This window comes from Cuculus canorus, chromosome 1, assembly GCF_017976375.1.
Source record: "Cuculus canorus isolate bCucCan1 chromosome 1, bCucCan1.pri, whole genome shotgun sequence".
Taxonomy (NCBI): Eukaryota; Metazoa; Chordata; class Aves; order Cuculiformes; family Cuculidae; genus Cuculus; species Cuculus canorus.
This window is the reverse complement of record NC_071401.1, coordinates 144,040,125-144,057,929: the sequence shown is the minus strand read 5'-3', so window position 1 is coordinate 144,057,929 and position 17,805 is coordinate 144,040,125. Positions and strand designations below refer to the sequence as shown.

At 43.4% G+C, this 17,805-nt stretch overlaps 1 protein-coding gene across 2 annotated transcripts in view; it reads left to right on the top strand.

Annotated features, from left to right (window-relative positions):
• Positions 1-17,375, top strand: part of TMTC1 (transmembrane O-mannosyltransferase targeting cadherins 1) — a 146,447-nt gene extending 129,072 nt beyond the window's left edge. The window contains exons 13-19 of one of the 2 annotated variants that reach the window (XM_054069015.1): positions 4,997-5,099; positions 8,090-8,225; positions 9,051-9,195; positions 9,569-9,706; positions 10,098-10,220; positions 11,288-11,365; positions 12,083-17,375. In XM_054069015.1, coding sequence (XP_053924990.1) covers positions 4,997-5,099; positions 8,090-8,225; positions 9,051-9,195; positions 9,569-9,706; positions 10,098-10,220; positions 11,288-11,365; positions 12,083-12,217 — 858 coding nt within the window. In that variant the 3' untranslated portion in view covers positions 12,218-17,375. The remainder of the gene's footprint in view (positions 1-4,996; positions 5,100-8,089; positions 8,226-9,050; positions 9,196-9,568; positions 9,707-10,097; positions 10,221-11,287; positions 11,366-12,082) is intronic. The other variant, XM_054069008.1, reaches the window with a different exon arrangement.
• Positions 17,376-17,805: the final 430 nt, after the last annotated feature.

Sequence of the window (17,805 nt, the reverse complement as noted above, 5' to 3'; positions counted from 1 at the left end):
ATAGGAAGCAAATAATTTGCAGTGAGTAATTACACCCACATGGTGTGCCTCTGAATTAAAATACTGTTGAAGCTGTGAGTAAATATCCCCTCTGCAACTCCCCACGTCCGCGGTGAGGTCCATCGCACCTTGAATGTTGTGACAGCAGAATAGGCAAATGGTTCCCCCTCAGACACACACGCCTACATAGATAACCTTGAGATTTCACAATAAATAACTCCAAAGGCAGGAAATGTCAGAAACCAGGTGGCCTCTGCAGCCTGAATTCTCCCCCATGCATGCATGCATTGGGATATGGTCCTTAATTACCTTGGTAGATGATCACGTGCAGGGGGTGGGAAGGCTTGCTAGCTTTATGTTGCTCTTAATGAGCAGCTGTTCAATATTTTATTTAACTTTGTTGTTCAGTGTGTGCCCCCAGGCATTATTTACTGTGCATGGCCCAGGCTGTTCTCTGGAGGCAGGATTACTCATTTCCTCTCAGGCTTTTTCCCCATGCTCATTACTCAGGGCTCTCCCTACTGTCTGTAGTTAGGTAATTTATTTCTACAAGGTCCCTGTGAGTTGAAATATTGTCCCCATCAAGGAAAAGGGAAATTGAGGCACAAAATGGTTGAGTTAAGAAGCCCTGAAGTGTGTGTGCCCGCATCAAGACCCCAAAGCCCTGTTTTTTCTCCAAGGCTGCGACAGCAGATGTGGGATGCTGTGCTTCAGATGTTGCTCCCACAAACTGCGGCCTAACCCAGTGGCCCCAATTTGGGGCTGCAAGGGTGGGTGGGGAGGTCCTTGTAACTGCACAGCACCAGCCTTAGAAAACCAATTGTTTTTTTCCCCTGAGTTTCAGATCTAGCTATTCCATAGCATGGAATGCTGAAGCTTTCGTAAAAGGTTGCCAAATGCAAATACAGGCAAAGCAAAGAAGTATCAACTTTCACTGTTTCCCATTAATCTGGTTAGTGAAATCTTCTCTCTTAATAGGGCAGTGGATAAATTTCAGCAGAACTGTAAGCAAAGGTCTTGTTCTGGTTTAGGCTTCTTTAATGACGTGAGCGTTCTGCAAATTCACTGATGATATACATGGGTTACTGAAAGATGTGCTATTTTATTTTCCCTTTTAAGTGACTTTCAGAAATTTGAATGTTATAAATATCAGCTGCAGGGACCTAGAGTTATGGTGTATGAATTGAAAGAACTTCGTTGAATGGGAACTGTTTTTGGAATAAGCCCATCAATGAAAAATCTCTTGCAAGTGTAGGAAATGAGTTCTCCACAATCATACCTGGTTTTAATATTAATTGAAATTATTAATTAGAACCATTGATTGTAAGGTTAACAGAGCAATAAAACTATTACAGAGGCCTTCTACCCAAAGCAAATGCCATTAGTTAAGTCCAGCAATAATTTATCTACTTTTATGTATAGATTGTTCGTCCTCTTGTGACTTGAGTAAGTGGTAGGGAAAAAAGATTGTTATTTCCTCAGGAAATAGCCATTGGCTTTAACACCTTCTCATGTTCAGCCACAGCAGATGACTATCTGCTTGTGCAGCTCCTGCCTCATACACCCATCCTAGTGACTGTGGTGGGGGCTGTCTTGCAAATACATGCTGCTGCCAGTGGCTGCAGGCTACAGAATCACACCCTAATACTGTGCGCTTCCTGGAAGGATGCAGGGAGAAATTTGGGCAGCGTCAGCCTAAAGGATGATGACAGGACCCTATTTTTCACTGTGGAGGTTTCCTCTTTTTCCAAGCAATAGTTTCCAAAGTGGCCAAAGGTTTAAAAAAAACCCCTATTTTTCTTTATACTCGTAGTCCAGAATTTGTCTCAGCTCTTGGGGCATCTGTGATGCCAGGCAGTATGCAGGAGGCTACGTGGACAACAGCTCTGTCCCTTAGGGAAGAAAGAACAAACTGGTTCCTTTTCACTGAGATATGATAGAAAAGGGCTGAAGTGCCATAAGTGACACATTCAAATAACTTGCATGAGGTGACTGTGCGCATGACAAGCTGCTGCTTTTCCAGCTCAGTAGAAAGGCTAAGAAGGAGGGAAACAAGTGGACACGGCTCAGTGAAGTAGTGCTGGGATTGCCTTGGTCAGTCTCACACAGAGCATCGCCCCTATCTTAAAGGCAATCAATCCGAAATACAGCTTATGGGTCCTTTCCTCCTACAGCTTTAAAAATCTTTCATAAGGGGAATTTCTCATGTTCCAAGGAATTAGCCTGTAACTCAGTGTAATTGCCCTTTTCTCTTCCTGGTAGTTGATTCTGAAGCCAGAGCTGATGTGGAAAAAAACATTGCCACATTGTATAAAACAGTGTGGCATGCTTGTGCCTTTTACAAATGCTTGCCCTTCTTACTGCTCTTTCTGCTTGATATCATAACTCAGTCACAATGTATTGGCTTTTTCTGTGATCACTGCAGTGGTGCTAATATCAGCAATCAAACATTTTTGTTAGCTGTTTCCACACCACTCTTGTAAGCTCTGCTTCCCCTGCATTTCTCTCTGATGCACTTGAAAAGCACCTTCTTCCTAGCTCTTGCAGTTTTACCAGCCATCTCAGTGCTCCTCGATGGCTCTTCTCAGGTACTAGTTCTCTAGATTCAAGTGATTTGGGGAAGGGTGAGGGGTGTAAGAATAGCCTACCCTGAGAAAAAGAAACTTTTTAACCCCTTTAGGTGCAGAGGAGAGCCTACTTGGGCATAACCAGACTGAAAAACTGAGCCATAAAAAAACAGACTTCTTATAAAAAACATGGACTTCAGCTGAGAGATCCTTGCATGCATAATTTTTTTAATATCATAAAAATCTCATACATTTTTTAAGCCAATCTTCTGAATTTTGTGAGCTTGATAAATGTTTTGTGAAGGTCTAGGAGTGACGTTATTAAGCATTAATGAGAAGCAAGCCTTGATGAACTTACTTCCTTCCAAGAAGAGGAGAGACAGTGAGGGAAGAAAGCTCTAGTACAAAAAGCTGGGTCCAGTCTTCTCGATTTCTGTCTGTACTTAATGTGAACACTTTGTTAGAGAAATCATCCCAGGCTTTGTGCTGAGCTTGAGGTGTGAAGGGTCACAGTTTTAGGTGCCAAAAAAACGTTGCAACCATGATAAAAATGCTAAAAGTGCTCAATATTCGTGAGTGTGAATATTTTGATGTGGGACACTGCTAATACAGTTTAACACAGACCTTCCATGCTTTGAAGATCAGGTTTATGATCAGTAAGTAAAATGAAGAAAACTGACATACATGCATACAAACCCACATTCCTTGGCTGACAATTAAAATCAGAGGAAAAGAAATTAATACAGAAAGCGTTGAAAATATGCCTGTTAATGTCTTGGTTACACAGATGCTTTCTTAAAAACTTGCTGTTCATTTTAGTCAATTCTGATGATTGCTACACTTTTCCATACCCTGCTCAGTAATGATGTAAAATTCACATAAATATATCAAAAATTTCTGAACTCAAGCGCTTTTAAAAAATGTGTTTCTGTGTTTTATCACACACCATCATTTCTGCTGGCTGACCTTTATCATGTAAATGTGAAAGCACTTAACTGTAGCAAACCATGTGCTTTCATCAAGTCATACTCTTCCAATGCAATTAATTGCAGCTCTCCTGTTCTGAAATAGGAGGTGAGAAAGCAGTACGAACATTTAAGCAGCTACAGAGCAAAAGCTGCCATCAGGTACACCTTTGAAATCCAGAGAAAGCCCCAGAGGCTCCATGATTTGCAGGAGTTGAGGAGTAGAGAGTTGGTAGTTGGGAACGAACCACCCACTTATTTCAACGTGGATTCGGCTTCTGAGCAGGAGGTCTGCCTTGGTGGCTTCAGGCCTTCATCAGCAGAGACCCAGATGGCTGATTTTGCTTAGGATCATCATCAGGAGGCTGGAGATTTTGTTGCCATAGGGACATAGAGAGTTTGTCAGCTCCATGGAAAGGGAAGAATTGAACAAAGCATCTATGGTGCTGGAGACTTGCCTGATGCTCCTCTGCAGTGTGCTTGTCTCTGCTGTTCATGGCTTCCTTCCATGAACACACCCAATAGCGAATCTCTGAGGTTCGGGAGGGAGGAAGACTGTGATAACCTGTGCGACTGAGCATGCGGTCAATGGGCACGCACTGGCTGGCTGAAGGGAAATGCAAACCTTGCTATTTGATCCATACGTGACACCTTATTTTTGTTTCAGGACTAGGCTAACTGTAGCTCAGGCTAGACTGGGTCCAGTGGGACACTTCGCGTAGGCAGGGCATTCCCAAAGACAAAAATCTGTATTTTCCAGAAATACTCAGCATCAACAAATCTCCTTGAAATCTATGCAAAATGTAAGGGCTCAGCGCATCCAGGAATCAGCACGGTGGCTTGTCCCATCAATCCCAGTGAGCTACATCTCACACATTGACAATAGGTGGTTTTAATCTGAATCTGCCAGATTTTCCCCACTCTTTCATCTCCCCTCCATCCACCTCCAGCTTCCCTCATCCCCCTGCACAAGCTCCCCATCCCCCAAGCCATCACACATGCCAAGCTTTCACTCCTTATGTTTCCCCTGCTGCTTAGTGAACGAACGACAGAGCTCCAGAGGGGAAAAGTTAGCCAGCAAGATGGTCATTAAACAAATAAGATATATCAGCTCCCAGATATTTCTCAACAGAACAAATTTGGCCCCTGTCACTGTGTGTTTTCCTGGCTGGGTGCATGTCGAGCTGGGGCTCACTGTCATTTTGCAGGAGCCACCTTTCCCAGAGGTTGTATTTGTTTCACTTGCAAATGTATGGGAAAGGGCTGCCTGAATTGCTCTGGGGTAAGAATTGGCAGCTGTATTGCATCCATGCCATAGGGTAAAATTTTGGACTCCTAGAAGGTGGGGTGGGCTGGCGCACAGAGCTTCCCATGCAGCGAGGCAGTTCTCACAAAGTGCAGGTATGCAGCAAATGATGTTCATACCTTTTCTGCCGTGGCTAAGAAATCTCCTTCTCTCTTAAGGAACGGTTTAAGGAAGCGGAGGAGGTCTATAAGGCTGGCATAGAGAATTGTCCAGAGAGCTCTGATCTGCATAACAACTATGGTGTTTTCTTGGTTGATACTGGTAAGTGAGAAGGAGCAAGGGCTTATCCCTCTCAGCCTTATTTGCTTTGATTTGTTTTATTAAGCAGCACACATCTAAAAGGGTGTCAAAAGCTTCCAAAGAAATAGATATGCTTTCACTGTAGCTTGGAAATAAATATCCTTGCGCTGCTGAGATGGCACAGCATACCAAAATTTGCAATCAATGCAGGCACTGTGCGGCAGTGGCATTCTGCCCAGCTGTTTCCTTCAGTGTTTCTCACCATCTTTGCACACGCAGTTGTCCTCTTGAATTTGAGCTGGGTGGCACCCTGACAATACTGCTGTTTCTTCAGGAAAGCTTGGCCACATCAAACCAAATCCCAGACATACGGTGGATCCTTATGGTCTTAGGAGCACTTATGGTTCTACTTGGTGACAAAGCAGGTCTTTGACTGTAACGGTTGACTATAGAAACAATCAGTGTTTTTTTAAAGACAATCATCTGTGAAAACAAACCTTAAAATACTGTGAAGTGAATTGATTTCTCAGGAGCTCTGTAATGGCATCCAAAGCCTTTATTTTCTGGGCTCCTCGTTCCCAACCAAATTCCCTGGACTCAGACACTGCCTGGCATCTACATAAAACCAACAAAAGAATGTTGCTGTAATTGCCACCTTTTACTGACAGCTTTATAAGCAAGGGCAAGTTTGACAAACAACTATTGGAAACCAAACTACTGTCTCACTCCAGTCGCTCCAGAACAGAGCTGAGGGTCCACAATAATAAAGTATTACAGGTTTGAAGTCTGTCGTTGCTACCCGTTCTGCCCCTTTCATACTGTACCCAGTTCCAGTGATGCTTGGAAAGAAAGGACGATGATGTCCATCAGTCTGCAGCTGTCTGTCCTACCTCTGAGCTGATACTCAGCCTTTGCTCCCCTGTAGTACCAGTGTGAAATAAATACAAAGCCAAAATGAGTATTCATAATCAAAAAAGGCATCATGGCATTAGCAACAGAGGTTGAGATTCTGAATTTGCGCCGTGGAAAAATGCGAGTTTGCAAATAACAGAAATTCCTCGGTAATTTTACTCTGATGTTTTACTCATCTTTTCACATCTTTTTGATGTTTTCCCAACCCAGATAAACTGCCCCATTCTTGCCAAAAACAATGGTTCAAATGCAGTGCAGTGCACTTTCTATTTTTTGCACTTATATATTCTGCCAAAGTCAAACCTATCTTTTCTTAGTTTACTCCTACACTTCCCTACACACAAACAACAGGAAAATAACCCACTGACTTTTGATACTTCAGGCATGATGTGTAAATAACTCTCCTGGAGACATGACAAGGCGTGAAGGAAGTGGCTAGCAGTGAGCTGGTCACAGGCTGCTCTCTTCCCCAGCAGGCATAGGGAGATGCTGTGAAGAACCACTCCAATTAACTTGCAGGATTTTATGCAACAAGCCTCAAGCAAGTGCCGTCTCTGGGGAGCCATAACTCTAGATAGCTCTGCAGTGCTTATAGATGCTCAGTGTTTCTCCCTTAGTGTTGCACATTACTCCTGTGTGTTGAGCAGGGGAAGCACTGGTTGACTTACGAGTGAGGTGTATACCCAGCTGCTTCCGAGGATTCTTTGTAGATAGGATTTTCAAAAACATCTGCTCGGTGGTAGGAGAAGATCGAGGCTGCTGCGGGATGTTTTAAAAAAAGTCCTAGCCTGAAAGAGAGATTATTGGCCTTGGATGAATCTTAGGTGCTTCTGAATCTCCCTACAGCCTCCCATCTCCAGTAAAGGAAATGCTGAGAAGTGTCAATATTACTTTTATGTTGCAAGGGTAGTCTCAGGAAAACCAAACTAGATCTGTAAAGCTATGAAAATATAATTCCCTGGGCAGCATATGTTCAATGCCCCGACATGTGCAGGCTGTTTTCAAGTTCTACTTTCCAGCTAGAAATGGAATTAAATACGTTGTGAAGTGATTTGGCTTAAAAAATGCCAACACTCAAAAGCTTTGCTGGTGGACAAAGCACCGTGAGTATCATTTTTTCATCAGGGGATTATCTTGTCTAGAGTGTGCAAACCAATTAAATGATATTCATATTGCTGAAATACTGGAATTTTATACTGTGCCCCATTAATGAGTTTAGTAGGTAGTCAGCAGTCCCTGCCTGAGGAAAGCAATACAAGATCCTTCTTGAGAAAAGCCATTATCTAGCTAAATAAATAGAACTTTAGGCTTTTGGGCTAGTCTTGCACCTTTCTTTTTTTACACGGTATTATATCTTTTTATGGTGTTCCGTGATGTCATGGTCTGCAGGACATTACACCAGTAGATATTTTCACATAGCAAAGCAGTGCCACCCAATGGCTCCTCTGCAACACAGAGATGGTGCCTACCTGCTCCAAAATAGGCACCTGAACGCCTCTGGTCTGGGATTTATTGCTCCAAGGTGGGAATTAGCTGGTCCCTGGCAGCTACTCCCGTTCCCATTGAGCAGGACCAGTGCAACACAGGTGGAGGGAATAGTCTCTGTTTGGAAAGAGCTGAAACTATTTGCAGCTCTCGTGGGGCTGTGGGCAGTATTGGGTGACTTCTTCTCCATGTCTCTGTTGCCTGTCTCTCCAGTGGGCCAAGGTGGAATAATCCTCTCAAGGGAGATGGGACACTTGCCTCAGCCCCCTCTCTGGGGTGGGCTCTGTCCTAAGCACTGGGGGTACGTTTCCCCAGCAGTGCAGTAGGAGGGTGCTTTCAATCAGCTGTCTTATTCTGGTGGCTGGACCCTCAAAATGCAAAAAATTACCCCCTGGAAAATCTATTTCTCAGGATCGTCTCTGGATACTGAAGCTTAAATCTTAATTCGGATAGCAATTTTTTAATCTCTAGAAAGGCTGAGGCAGGATTTCTTTCTCAAAATGGTTCCCACGTACAGAGCAATAGGTGAAAGAACACTCAGAGCATTAACGTGTGCTGAATTTGTAATGGGATTTTTTCTGAGGCAGTAAATGAATGGTTGTTCTCCTCTTCAGGGGCTCCTGAGCGAGCTGTGTCCCACTACAGACAGGCCATCCACCTGAGCCCCGCTCACCACGTCGCCATGGTGAACCTGGGCAGGCTTCATCGCTCCCTGGGGCAGAACAAAGAGGCTGAAGCATGGTACAAACGGTAAGAATTAAGGATGAGAGACAGAGTTTAAAAGGATGAGAGACATAGTTTTCCTCCTCCCCTAATACGGCTTGTCTCTCTAAAGCACCTCTGATACATGAATCTGTCAGTGCATGTTTGGGTTTTCCTGCATACCTTCCCTACCTTTTTAAAAGCAGACTTACCTTTGCTTATTTGGTTGTTTTTGGGGAATGCCTGGAGAGGCATCACAGACTCAGGTGGTGTTGACTTCCTTAGAATGTTCCCAAGGCCCTGGGATGGACATATTGCTGCTTTTGGCTGGGATGCTCTAACGATAAAGTCAGAGGTTTCTTGGTGGCAAGAGCAGGTTGTTAGCACAACACCTACCCTGCTTGAAGCTGGTCTGTGGATGCTGCACCAGTTACAGCCATAACTACTTCACAGCCCAGCACCAATACCTTGGCACCATCAGGAGCTCTGGCTTTTCCCAGCGATGTGCCAGTAGGCAGGCTCTGACTCCCAGTATGCAGCAGGGTGAACTGAGGTGGTTTTTATGCCTATTTTTGTGGCATCCAGATTTGTGCTCATACTCCTTAGGGTCTGCCACCTTCAGCCATCCCTACCTGTGCTGCGTGCTGACGTGCACTTTGGAGGTAGCCCTTTCCCCTACTCAGGTGACCAGAGGGATTGCTGCTGTGGGCGTGCTTATCCCTACCTGGACCTCAGATATGTGCTGTCTAGGGTGGGATGAGCATGCCATGCAAAGTACAGAGCTTTGCTGCTCCATCCCAGTGCAAGTCACACCTTGCTCTTCAACTTTGATCCTTATACCACCTGGAAGCATCTCTTTCTGCCAAATTCCAGGGCACTGAAGGTATCCCGGAAGGCTGAAATCCTCTCTCCACTGGGGGCTCTGTATTACAACACGGGGCGGTATGAAGAAGCATTACAAGTTTACAGAGAAGCAGCATCACTGCAGCCTTCGAACAAAGAGATCCGACTGGCACTGGTGAGTACGGGATGGGCTCAGCCAGGGCAGGGCCAGAAAAGTGGAAAAGGATGGCCATGTTAGTGTGAACACTGCCCAAGGCTCAGAGCTTAGCTCTGCCTCCACTCCAACCATCCAGAGACAGTCTCTCCCATCACCTTGTTGTCCCACTCACCTTTCCCAACCTCAGATCCATGTCTCAGCCTCTGCCTTTCCAGATGAGCAGGACTTAGCGCAGAGAAAATCTGACCTGCCCCTTGCTCACTGGGAAGGTGCCTCTTAACATGACCAGCGGCAGAAACAAGAACTCAGCATCAGCTGCTGGATGCAGCATCGTGTTTTAAAGAGGGCTGAGCTTTTGAAGATCATAACCCTTTAAAATATGACTCCATAGGCCCAGGTTTTAGCAATGATGGGGCGGACAAAGGAAGCTGAAAAGATGACAAACCATATACTCAGCGAGGATGCAGAGTGTCTGGAGTGTTTCCGTCTTCTGTCAGCCATCTACAGCAAGCAGGAGCGCTATACCAAGGTACTGTGGCCACAGGGTATGCTCATCCCAAGGGCTCAAACACACAGAGCTCAGGCTGAATTTTACACATTGTCTCTCTAGAGACATGTCACATGCCTTAGTGCACATCCAGTAGATTTATTTTTTCCACTAAAACCTCTGTTTATCTAGGTACTGGGCATGAAGCTAAGCAGTATGGTTTTCTTACCATTTACTGCTCCTGCTGCTGTCAGCCCTGCTGCCCATCAGCCACAGATATCTAAACCACTCATTTCCACATGTAGTAGCAGTGTGGAACAAACATGGGAAGGAGGAGGATGATTCCTATACTGGGAGGCTCTAGTAATGGGGAGAGATGAGAGGTGGAAAGGCACAGAATGCAGTAGCACGATATCCTCTTGCTTTTTCACAGGCACTTGAAGCTATAGAAAAAGCTCTTCAGCTAAAACCAAAGGATCCGAAAGTCATATCAGAGCTCTTTTTCACAAAAGGAAACCAATTAAGAGAACAGAATCTCCTTGACAAGGCTTTTGAGGTATGACTGGTCTAAGCCATACAGGGATAGTTTTGCAGGTTAAAGGAGTTAGCTCATTGCCTCTAATACTCCCTGGTGCACTCACCCTGTCTGTTCACCTTGGAAAGCTCAGCAGTTCACCAGTGGTACAGCTAAAGCTATGGGGCAGCTAGCTTTGCCAGACTTAGTTGCAACTGTTTTCTTCATTCCTGAGTGGAAATACAGCTTCATGCTCTGAGAGGTTAAGTACAGAGTTGTATTGATACTATGGAGGAGCCTAGACCTTGTCACATGGACCAGACCCTTCATCCCTCCAGTCCCAGCCCCTCTCACTGGCAATGGCCAACTCTAGGTGGCTCAGCTGAAACATGTGGGAGCCCACTATGTTGTTAGATCTCACCTAATTGCTGAGGGATTGTCTTATCTTGTGGAGCAGGAGGCTTGATAGCTCTGAAATAACATTAGTGTTAAATAATAGCACAGAATTTTGTTATTGGGACAGTTCTGAAAACGCTCAATATCCCTAAGAGACGTCTAATCCTGGTTTGAATCCCTTCCTACTGTGACACCTTCAAAATGGTGTTTGACGGAGTCCAGAATGGTCTTGTTGCTTCTTCTCCCATGCACAGTCACAGAAGCAGTGGAGAGGGATAGCGCTGTCCTCATGTCCTTGTGAAACCTCCATGCTAGTGGCTGTACCATATTCTGCTGCCAGCTCCAAATTAAAGCCTTGTATATAAGGAGCATCCACACATGGCTTGTGGATGGCAGGCACCTGCACGAGAAAGTGACTCTGACATGCAGGAGACCCCAATGATGCAGGATAGCAAGGGGAGAGTTGCAGGGGTTAGTCTGGTTCCTCCTATGGACAGGGAAAACCTACGAGATAAGCTCAGCAGTGAAACAGTACGTCACCTCTACTGTAAAGAAACTGAAATTCAGCTAATGTGTTTTATATCAGAAGAATCTGAAATTGCATTTTAAATGGATTCAAAAGGAGAGGAAACCTCATTTCTCCTTTCCCCCCCAACGCTGGTTTTGTTTGAAAAGTCAGACTCTTAACCTAAAAATGTTTCATTTTTATGTAGAGCTATAAACGGGCTGTGGAGCTCAACCCAGACCAAGCACAGGCCTGGATGAATATGGGAGGCATTGAGCACATCAAGGTATGGAAATTCTGCTTTTCCTTAAGCTGTCAAGTGCAGAAAAAGACAGAAAGCTAAATTTGTTTCAGGCTGCCAATAGCTGCATGTTTGTGAACAGTGAACGTCCCCAATATATTTTATCCAAAAAAGAGAGAAGTCTGTCCACTCCAACTAGAATTTCCCAACTAGGTTGCTTGGAAATATGTATCCTGTAATGTAAATATCATATTTTAAAGAGAGCAGGTGCACGAAACAACCTGCCTGTCTCTGAAGTTTTCCTGTACCTGAGAAAAATGTCACCATGAGTCGACTTTTAAGATTCCTCTCTACCTAATTAATTTAATAAAGATGTCTAATGCAGAATACTGGCATGAAATTATGGAAATAGACAGCTTGCCTTGTGGTTGCTTATCTTTTTGAATACTTTAGCATATCATTATGATTTGGGTCTTAAGGAGTCACATTGTGTGATATTGTCAAGCTATCCTATTGTTGAGTCAAATTAACTCTTCTAGTGCAGCATAGTGGAAAAATGTAAATCTACTTCTTTCCATGTGTGTTTGATGAAATTCAGGCTAACAGCACTCGATGATCCATTTCATAATGAAGAATTATTCCTATAACCTAGCAATATCAAGTTTCATAAACTTTTTTTTTTTGCATTATGATTTTCACCATTCCCAAGAAATGGACTTTCAAGGAATGCGAATGAGATCTGTCACTCATTTTTTCTTGCAGGGGAGCTACATCGCTGCTCGTGGCTACTATGAGAAAGCCTTACAGCTGGTTCCAAACAGCAAGTTGCTGAAAGAGAACCTGGCTAAACTGGATCGCTTGGAGAAACGGTTTCAAGAAGTCCGGGAGAAAGACTAAACATAGAATTCAGTCACCAGTGGAAAGAAACTCATGCCCCTTGGAGAAGAGTATGGTGAAAGCCTATTGCTCCAAGTGATGCTGAAGGAACTTTGATAGGACTCAGAATTATGGAAGGCAAATTTTGAATGCATGCTTATATTTGACCAAAGTTACACGAGACACTCAGCTCATGTGGGACGTGCTGGAGAATGAATGAAAACCTTCCTTTAATCAAGATTTATGTTTGGGCTGAACCCATTTCAATCACACTGGGAGTGTGGGTGGGAGATGTACCTTCAGTGTCTTGGTTATCACTGGGGAAACCATGGTGATAAAGCACTCATCTGTTGCAGCAGGGGTGAAGTAGCACCTCCTGTTAATCAACACAGCTTCACCTCGTCCACGTAAAGTACCACTGATGGGCTTCATTGCAAGTGCTGCCAGGTCCTTCGGAGCCAGGAAAGATGGTCATAATGGTCATACAAAACGGTTTCAAGGGGTTAATACTGAGGAAATGGTGGCCACTTTTACAGCTCTAAATGTGACTTGAAAATTATTCTAAAGAAAGGGAAAATGTTATCCGAATATCACCCTAGACGGATGATTCTACAAGTAGGACAAATGATCCTTTGAGGAAAATCCTCACCTGACTGTTTTACTCGTAAGATAGTCATTTTGTCATAATTCAGGTCCATGATGTCAGTATTGTCAAATATCATATGGCTTTACTCTTTGCCCTCTCCCTCCAGGCCAAATAATTATTACTCTGAAAAAATAATGAAAACATCCAAAGGCAATGGGAAGCTCGAGGATTACTTCTCCTCCTGTCCATTCCCTAGTAAGAAAAGAACAAACAACTGATCTGATGAAAGTAGTAGGTAAAGTAAAGCCACAGAGAGATTAGGGAAGGTTTCCTAGCCTGGAAAGGTACTAAGGAGGCTTTTATATGGGTGTGCAGGAACAAAACCCATTTATCGTGGTGATAACACTGACAACACTTTGTAAAAGTGTTCTCACCCCCCTCACCCAAAAGATACAGAAAATTACCTGTATCTAATCAGTCATAAATCTATATTTTTAAATACTGAAGTGGGAAAACAAATTTTCTTCAGAATTGGGGCTTTTATTTTTGAGCATTATTTATTTAACTTATAATAATCAAATAATTAATATATTTTCTCTGATGTATACGAATTGGGCAGTATCCTTCACAGCTGGCTGCATGGCTGGGCGTTGTAACTTGTATTGTCTGAGGTAAGAAAAATGCAGTACCACCGAGGCATGCTTGAATAACTCCCCCAATGATGTTTTCAAATGGCTGCAGAGCAAATTGGACCATAACTGCATTAACAGCACTTCCGCTGCTTCCACCAGGGTTTGTACCAGTTCACAGAGAACTAGGGATTAATCTTGATGCCACAGCCTTTGGGTTTGGATATCAGAGTAGGTCATCAGTTTATTCCTCTTGCAGCAGGAAAATGCCATAAAAATTGTTATATTCGAGCTTGACTGTGTCCAGTCCCTGCAGAAGAGCAGCCCAGGGTTTGGCGTTACTGGAAAAGGACAGTTCAGATTAAGTATGCGATTCCTTGGTACGCATCTGTCAGGAAAAGCCTGCATGACAGTGACACTTGGCTTTAGTTGGTGCTGGCCATGGCATCTCAGTAAGCTCTAAATTCACTCAGCATGATGGTACTATCATACGCCGGTAGCTCCGCTGGCTTCATTTAAAAAGCTCAGTGCTCAGCCGCTACTGGTGGTCAAATCACATACAAATTAATAACATGAGTCCAACTGCATTTGGAGCTCAAAGGGAGTCCAGGCTGGTGCAGTTGTCTGCCCCACCACGGCTTGTGAACCCACTAGAGCCATGGCTATGTGCCCACCAAGAGGAGACTGGATTTGGGCATTACTGGTCCCCATTGGCCAAGGAGACTGGCCAGTGCCTACAGCTGGGCAGACGTAAGAGGGAGAGACCGCTGGGGAGAGATGGTGACATACATTTCTGGGCTCTCTCCCTTGAAACCAGCTTCTCAAGGGAGCAAAATAAACAAGTCTTTTGCTGGTGAATATGACCTTTCCCCGCCAGCCCAACTAGCCTACTTTTTTTTCAGGCCCAAGGGCAGGTTTGCGGTCCTGGGGCTGGGTCAGCAGCCCTTGTCTTTTCACATGACTTTTATGGTCATGGACTTGCTGACCTGACGTTTCTGCAGGTGCCCAGTGTAGGTGCTTCGCTGGATGTCATGCATGGAGCAGCTTTGCACAGCCCTGGTGCTGTTGGGGTAGCGGGGAGGAGATAAGACCATACCAGTCAATTCTCATGGGATGGGGAAAACAAAGCTTAAATGGTTTCTGAAAGCAGTCGGTTCCCCACTGTGCGTTGCAAAGTTGTAGACGGTCCATTACTGGGGTATTCAGAGATACCCAAACCCTAAAGCTCTCTGCCTTTCCCAATGGCAAGCTTGCCTTTCAGGCACTTTCACCAAAGCCCTGTGTACCCGGGCTGGCTGCCTGCAGTACTGCTGTGTGGTGGTGAGTTTGGGGGCTGGTGGGGCAGAGTTTGGTGCAGCACCTGACAGGGTTGCTGTGCAAAACCCCCCGCATAGCAAGCATCTTCAGAGAGTGCTCTGACAGCTAGCCTGGGGGATAGGGGTGGGGGAGATATGCCTCATTCAAAAACATGTATCAGCTATAAACTTTGCCCATAAAGATATATTAAATAAATACTATATATTCTACAAGCCCTGCAGCAGTGTGGCTTTAAAGCGTGGCCGATGAAACATATTTTTTTCAAATACAGAAGAAATTGTATTTTTTATAACAATGCTTTGTGAGGGGGAAGACTTGGTTTTGGTTTTTTTTAACTTTGGCTTAATTCTTAGTTTGTCTTTCCTGAAAGACCTGGTAGAAATTATTGTCTTATTCTTGTCCTAGAACCTGATCAAAGCCATCTTGACTTCCTAAAACCCATGCATGTGTAAAAGTATAATATTGCTTTGGGTGCTCCCTCCCAGATCCTGGAGAAGGATTATCATTTTTGCAACACTGTCTTGCAAAGTTGTATAGAAAGGTGAGAGCATCCTCCTGGTGATGGAGGTGGTTTGGTTGGAAGGCATGGTGTGTGTTCATCCATTTGCCTGAATTAGGCAGATATAACATACCCATGGAGTTTAATCCTAGTTGAACTAGGTTATGTTTATATGCTGAAAGACACTCTCCACATTTTGGAGCTGGGTTTATGGTAGTTATGGAGAGAGGAGGGCTTTATAATGAACCTTGCTTTCCCGAACCAGCACTTTATACCCTGTCTATGCAGAATGACAGTCTGCAAACTGGCAGCATTTTTGGAGGGGAATTCAGACCCTGAGCTACCAAAGCAGTTAAACCCTTGTGAAGTTTTGAGCTGACTCCCTGTCTCATTGGTGTCCATGCTGAAACACTGTATTTGTTCAGGACATTAATCTTGTGAAAAGTTTATTGCAGGCAAAGAATCATAATAGAGGATGATATGAAATGGGTTATCTCCACTGAAAGGGAACACGATTGTGAAAGATAAATAGTGACTTACCTTGTGATAAGCTAAATGTTATCCTAATTAATCATAGGAAATGTCCTCTTCATCTAGCATTGCACAGCTTCTAAGATTATGAGTTATAAATGCATTGTTTTCTGCCAGCTCCAGTGCTCAGTGTGGTTAGCAGAGATTACAAATTAATAAATGGCTGAAGCTCTACCTGGTGAGGGAGAGTTTGCTCTCTCTGCAAGCTGCATTGGCTAAACCTCAGTGCTCACTGATATTAAAGTGGAGAATTAATGCAAAGCTGGTTAGACAGGACTTTTGTGAACTCACTGTGCATTTTAATCCTAAATGAAAAACATAATGATTGTGTTGCTTTTTCCTTTCCACATGAATAATATTTTCAAATGGATTTTGTTTTATTTTATTGCTTATTTAAAGTCCAGCATTCTTTGCTTCCATTCCTTCTCTATCCCCTAGGATAAATGATGCAGTGGGAGTCATTTTCTCTCTCTCATAGAATCCTTGGACTAGATTTTCCTTCAAAAGTACAGACAACTTGTTTTGACTAAACAGTAAGTGAATGCAGCAGTGCAAATGGCCTTCATTCTAGAGATCTTGTCGAGTATGGGGTGGGGTGGTGCAGGCATGCACATAAGTGGAAGAAATCGAAGTAAAAAAAAAATGCAAAATAAGCAGCCTAACTTGCTGGGGAGGCTGGATGTTTCTAAAATAATGTTAAAACTACGAAAGCTTCTGAGCGGTTATAGAAACCAGGCCAGATATGGTGTACAATATTTAGTGAAAGAAGGTAATTGATATTCTAATTTTAATAATTAGGCAGTTTCGAGTATAGTTGTATGATTTTCTGCCCCATTTGTCCTTCAACTCGGTAAAACAGTTGGAATATGCTTATGTCTTCTCAATCTGTATGTGATTAGGTTGACTGAGTGCTCAATTTCTACCTTTCATATATGCAATTGTGCACAATCTTTGGAAAAAAATTACCTTGTAGAGGATTTTTCTCCCCCAGCCTTCAGTCTCTTGCTGCAATTTCAAAATGTACCATTTTGCTTTCATGTACATTTAAACTCAGCAGCAAAAAAGAAAAAAAAAAGAAAAAGCAAAAAAAAAAGCGCTTGGCATTCACTAGTGTTTCAGTGTGGCAAAGTTGCTTCAGGTAATCTCGATAACTTTGTGCAGAAGTTCATTGCCGTGTTTGTACTGACTTGCCAAATTTTTTTTTCCGCCTGGAAAATACCCCCGGTGGTATCCTCTGTAAAAGGATGGCTTCTACATCTGTATTACTGTAAAAATCTCTGCCTGAAGTGGATGTCACACTGCGTGTTCCTCTCATGCGGAAGTTGTTTGCATTGCCTGTTGTTCATATGGTTCTAATTTCTGTATCTGATTTTTTTTTTAATCATTTGTGCATATCTTTCAAAAAAAAAAAAAAAACCAAGCAGAAAACAGCCCGTGGATTAGAAATCTTAGAAATCTTTAAAAACTAAATTCACACTTAGCAGCAGCTGGATGTATGTCAGTGGTACAGGAATTTGCAAAGCCTTTGCTTTTTTTCACTGTGGGATTTATGGCTAGATTTCATGTAAAGGAGTTATGCTCGAAGTCTTTACAAAAGAAAATGTATGTAAATGTCTATTTTATATAAAAAGTAAGAAAAGTAAGGGCTGTGTCTGATTTTATTCTCTTGGCTATGGGGTCAGTCTGTTCCTTTGGACCAACTAAATAAGTTCTGGAGGTGGAAGGGCTGAAGATTCTTACTCCACGTGACTTACATTTTACTGCCCAAGAAGTCCTACTTGTTGGTCATGTAGGAACGACTATGCAGCACATGTATGTGAGTCTGGCCATATAAAAATATTGGAGCAGACATTTTTGGAGCCTGAACATGAGAAAGGATGAGGGCTTGTGCTTACATGGTCTTGATGGTTGGACATGTGATACTGACATAAGCTCTTCATGTCAGGCATTATCCATACGTAGGGATGTGTCAAGTCTAGAGAGTGCAAAGGCAAAATCAGAAATTAAAAAGGAAATAGTTTAGAAATGTTGAGGCTCCCAGCACTTT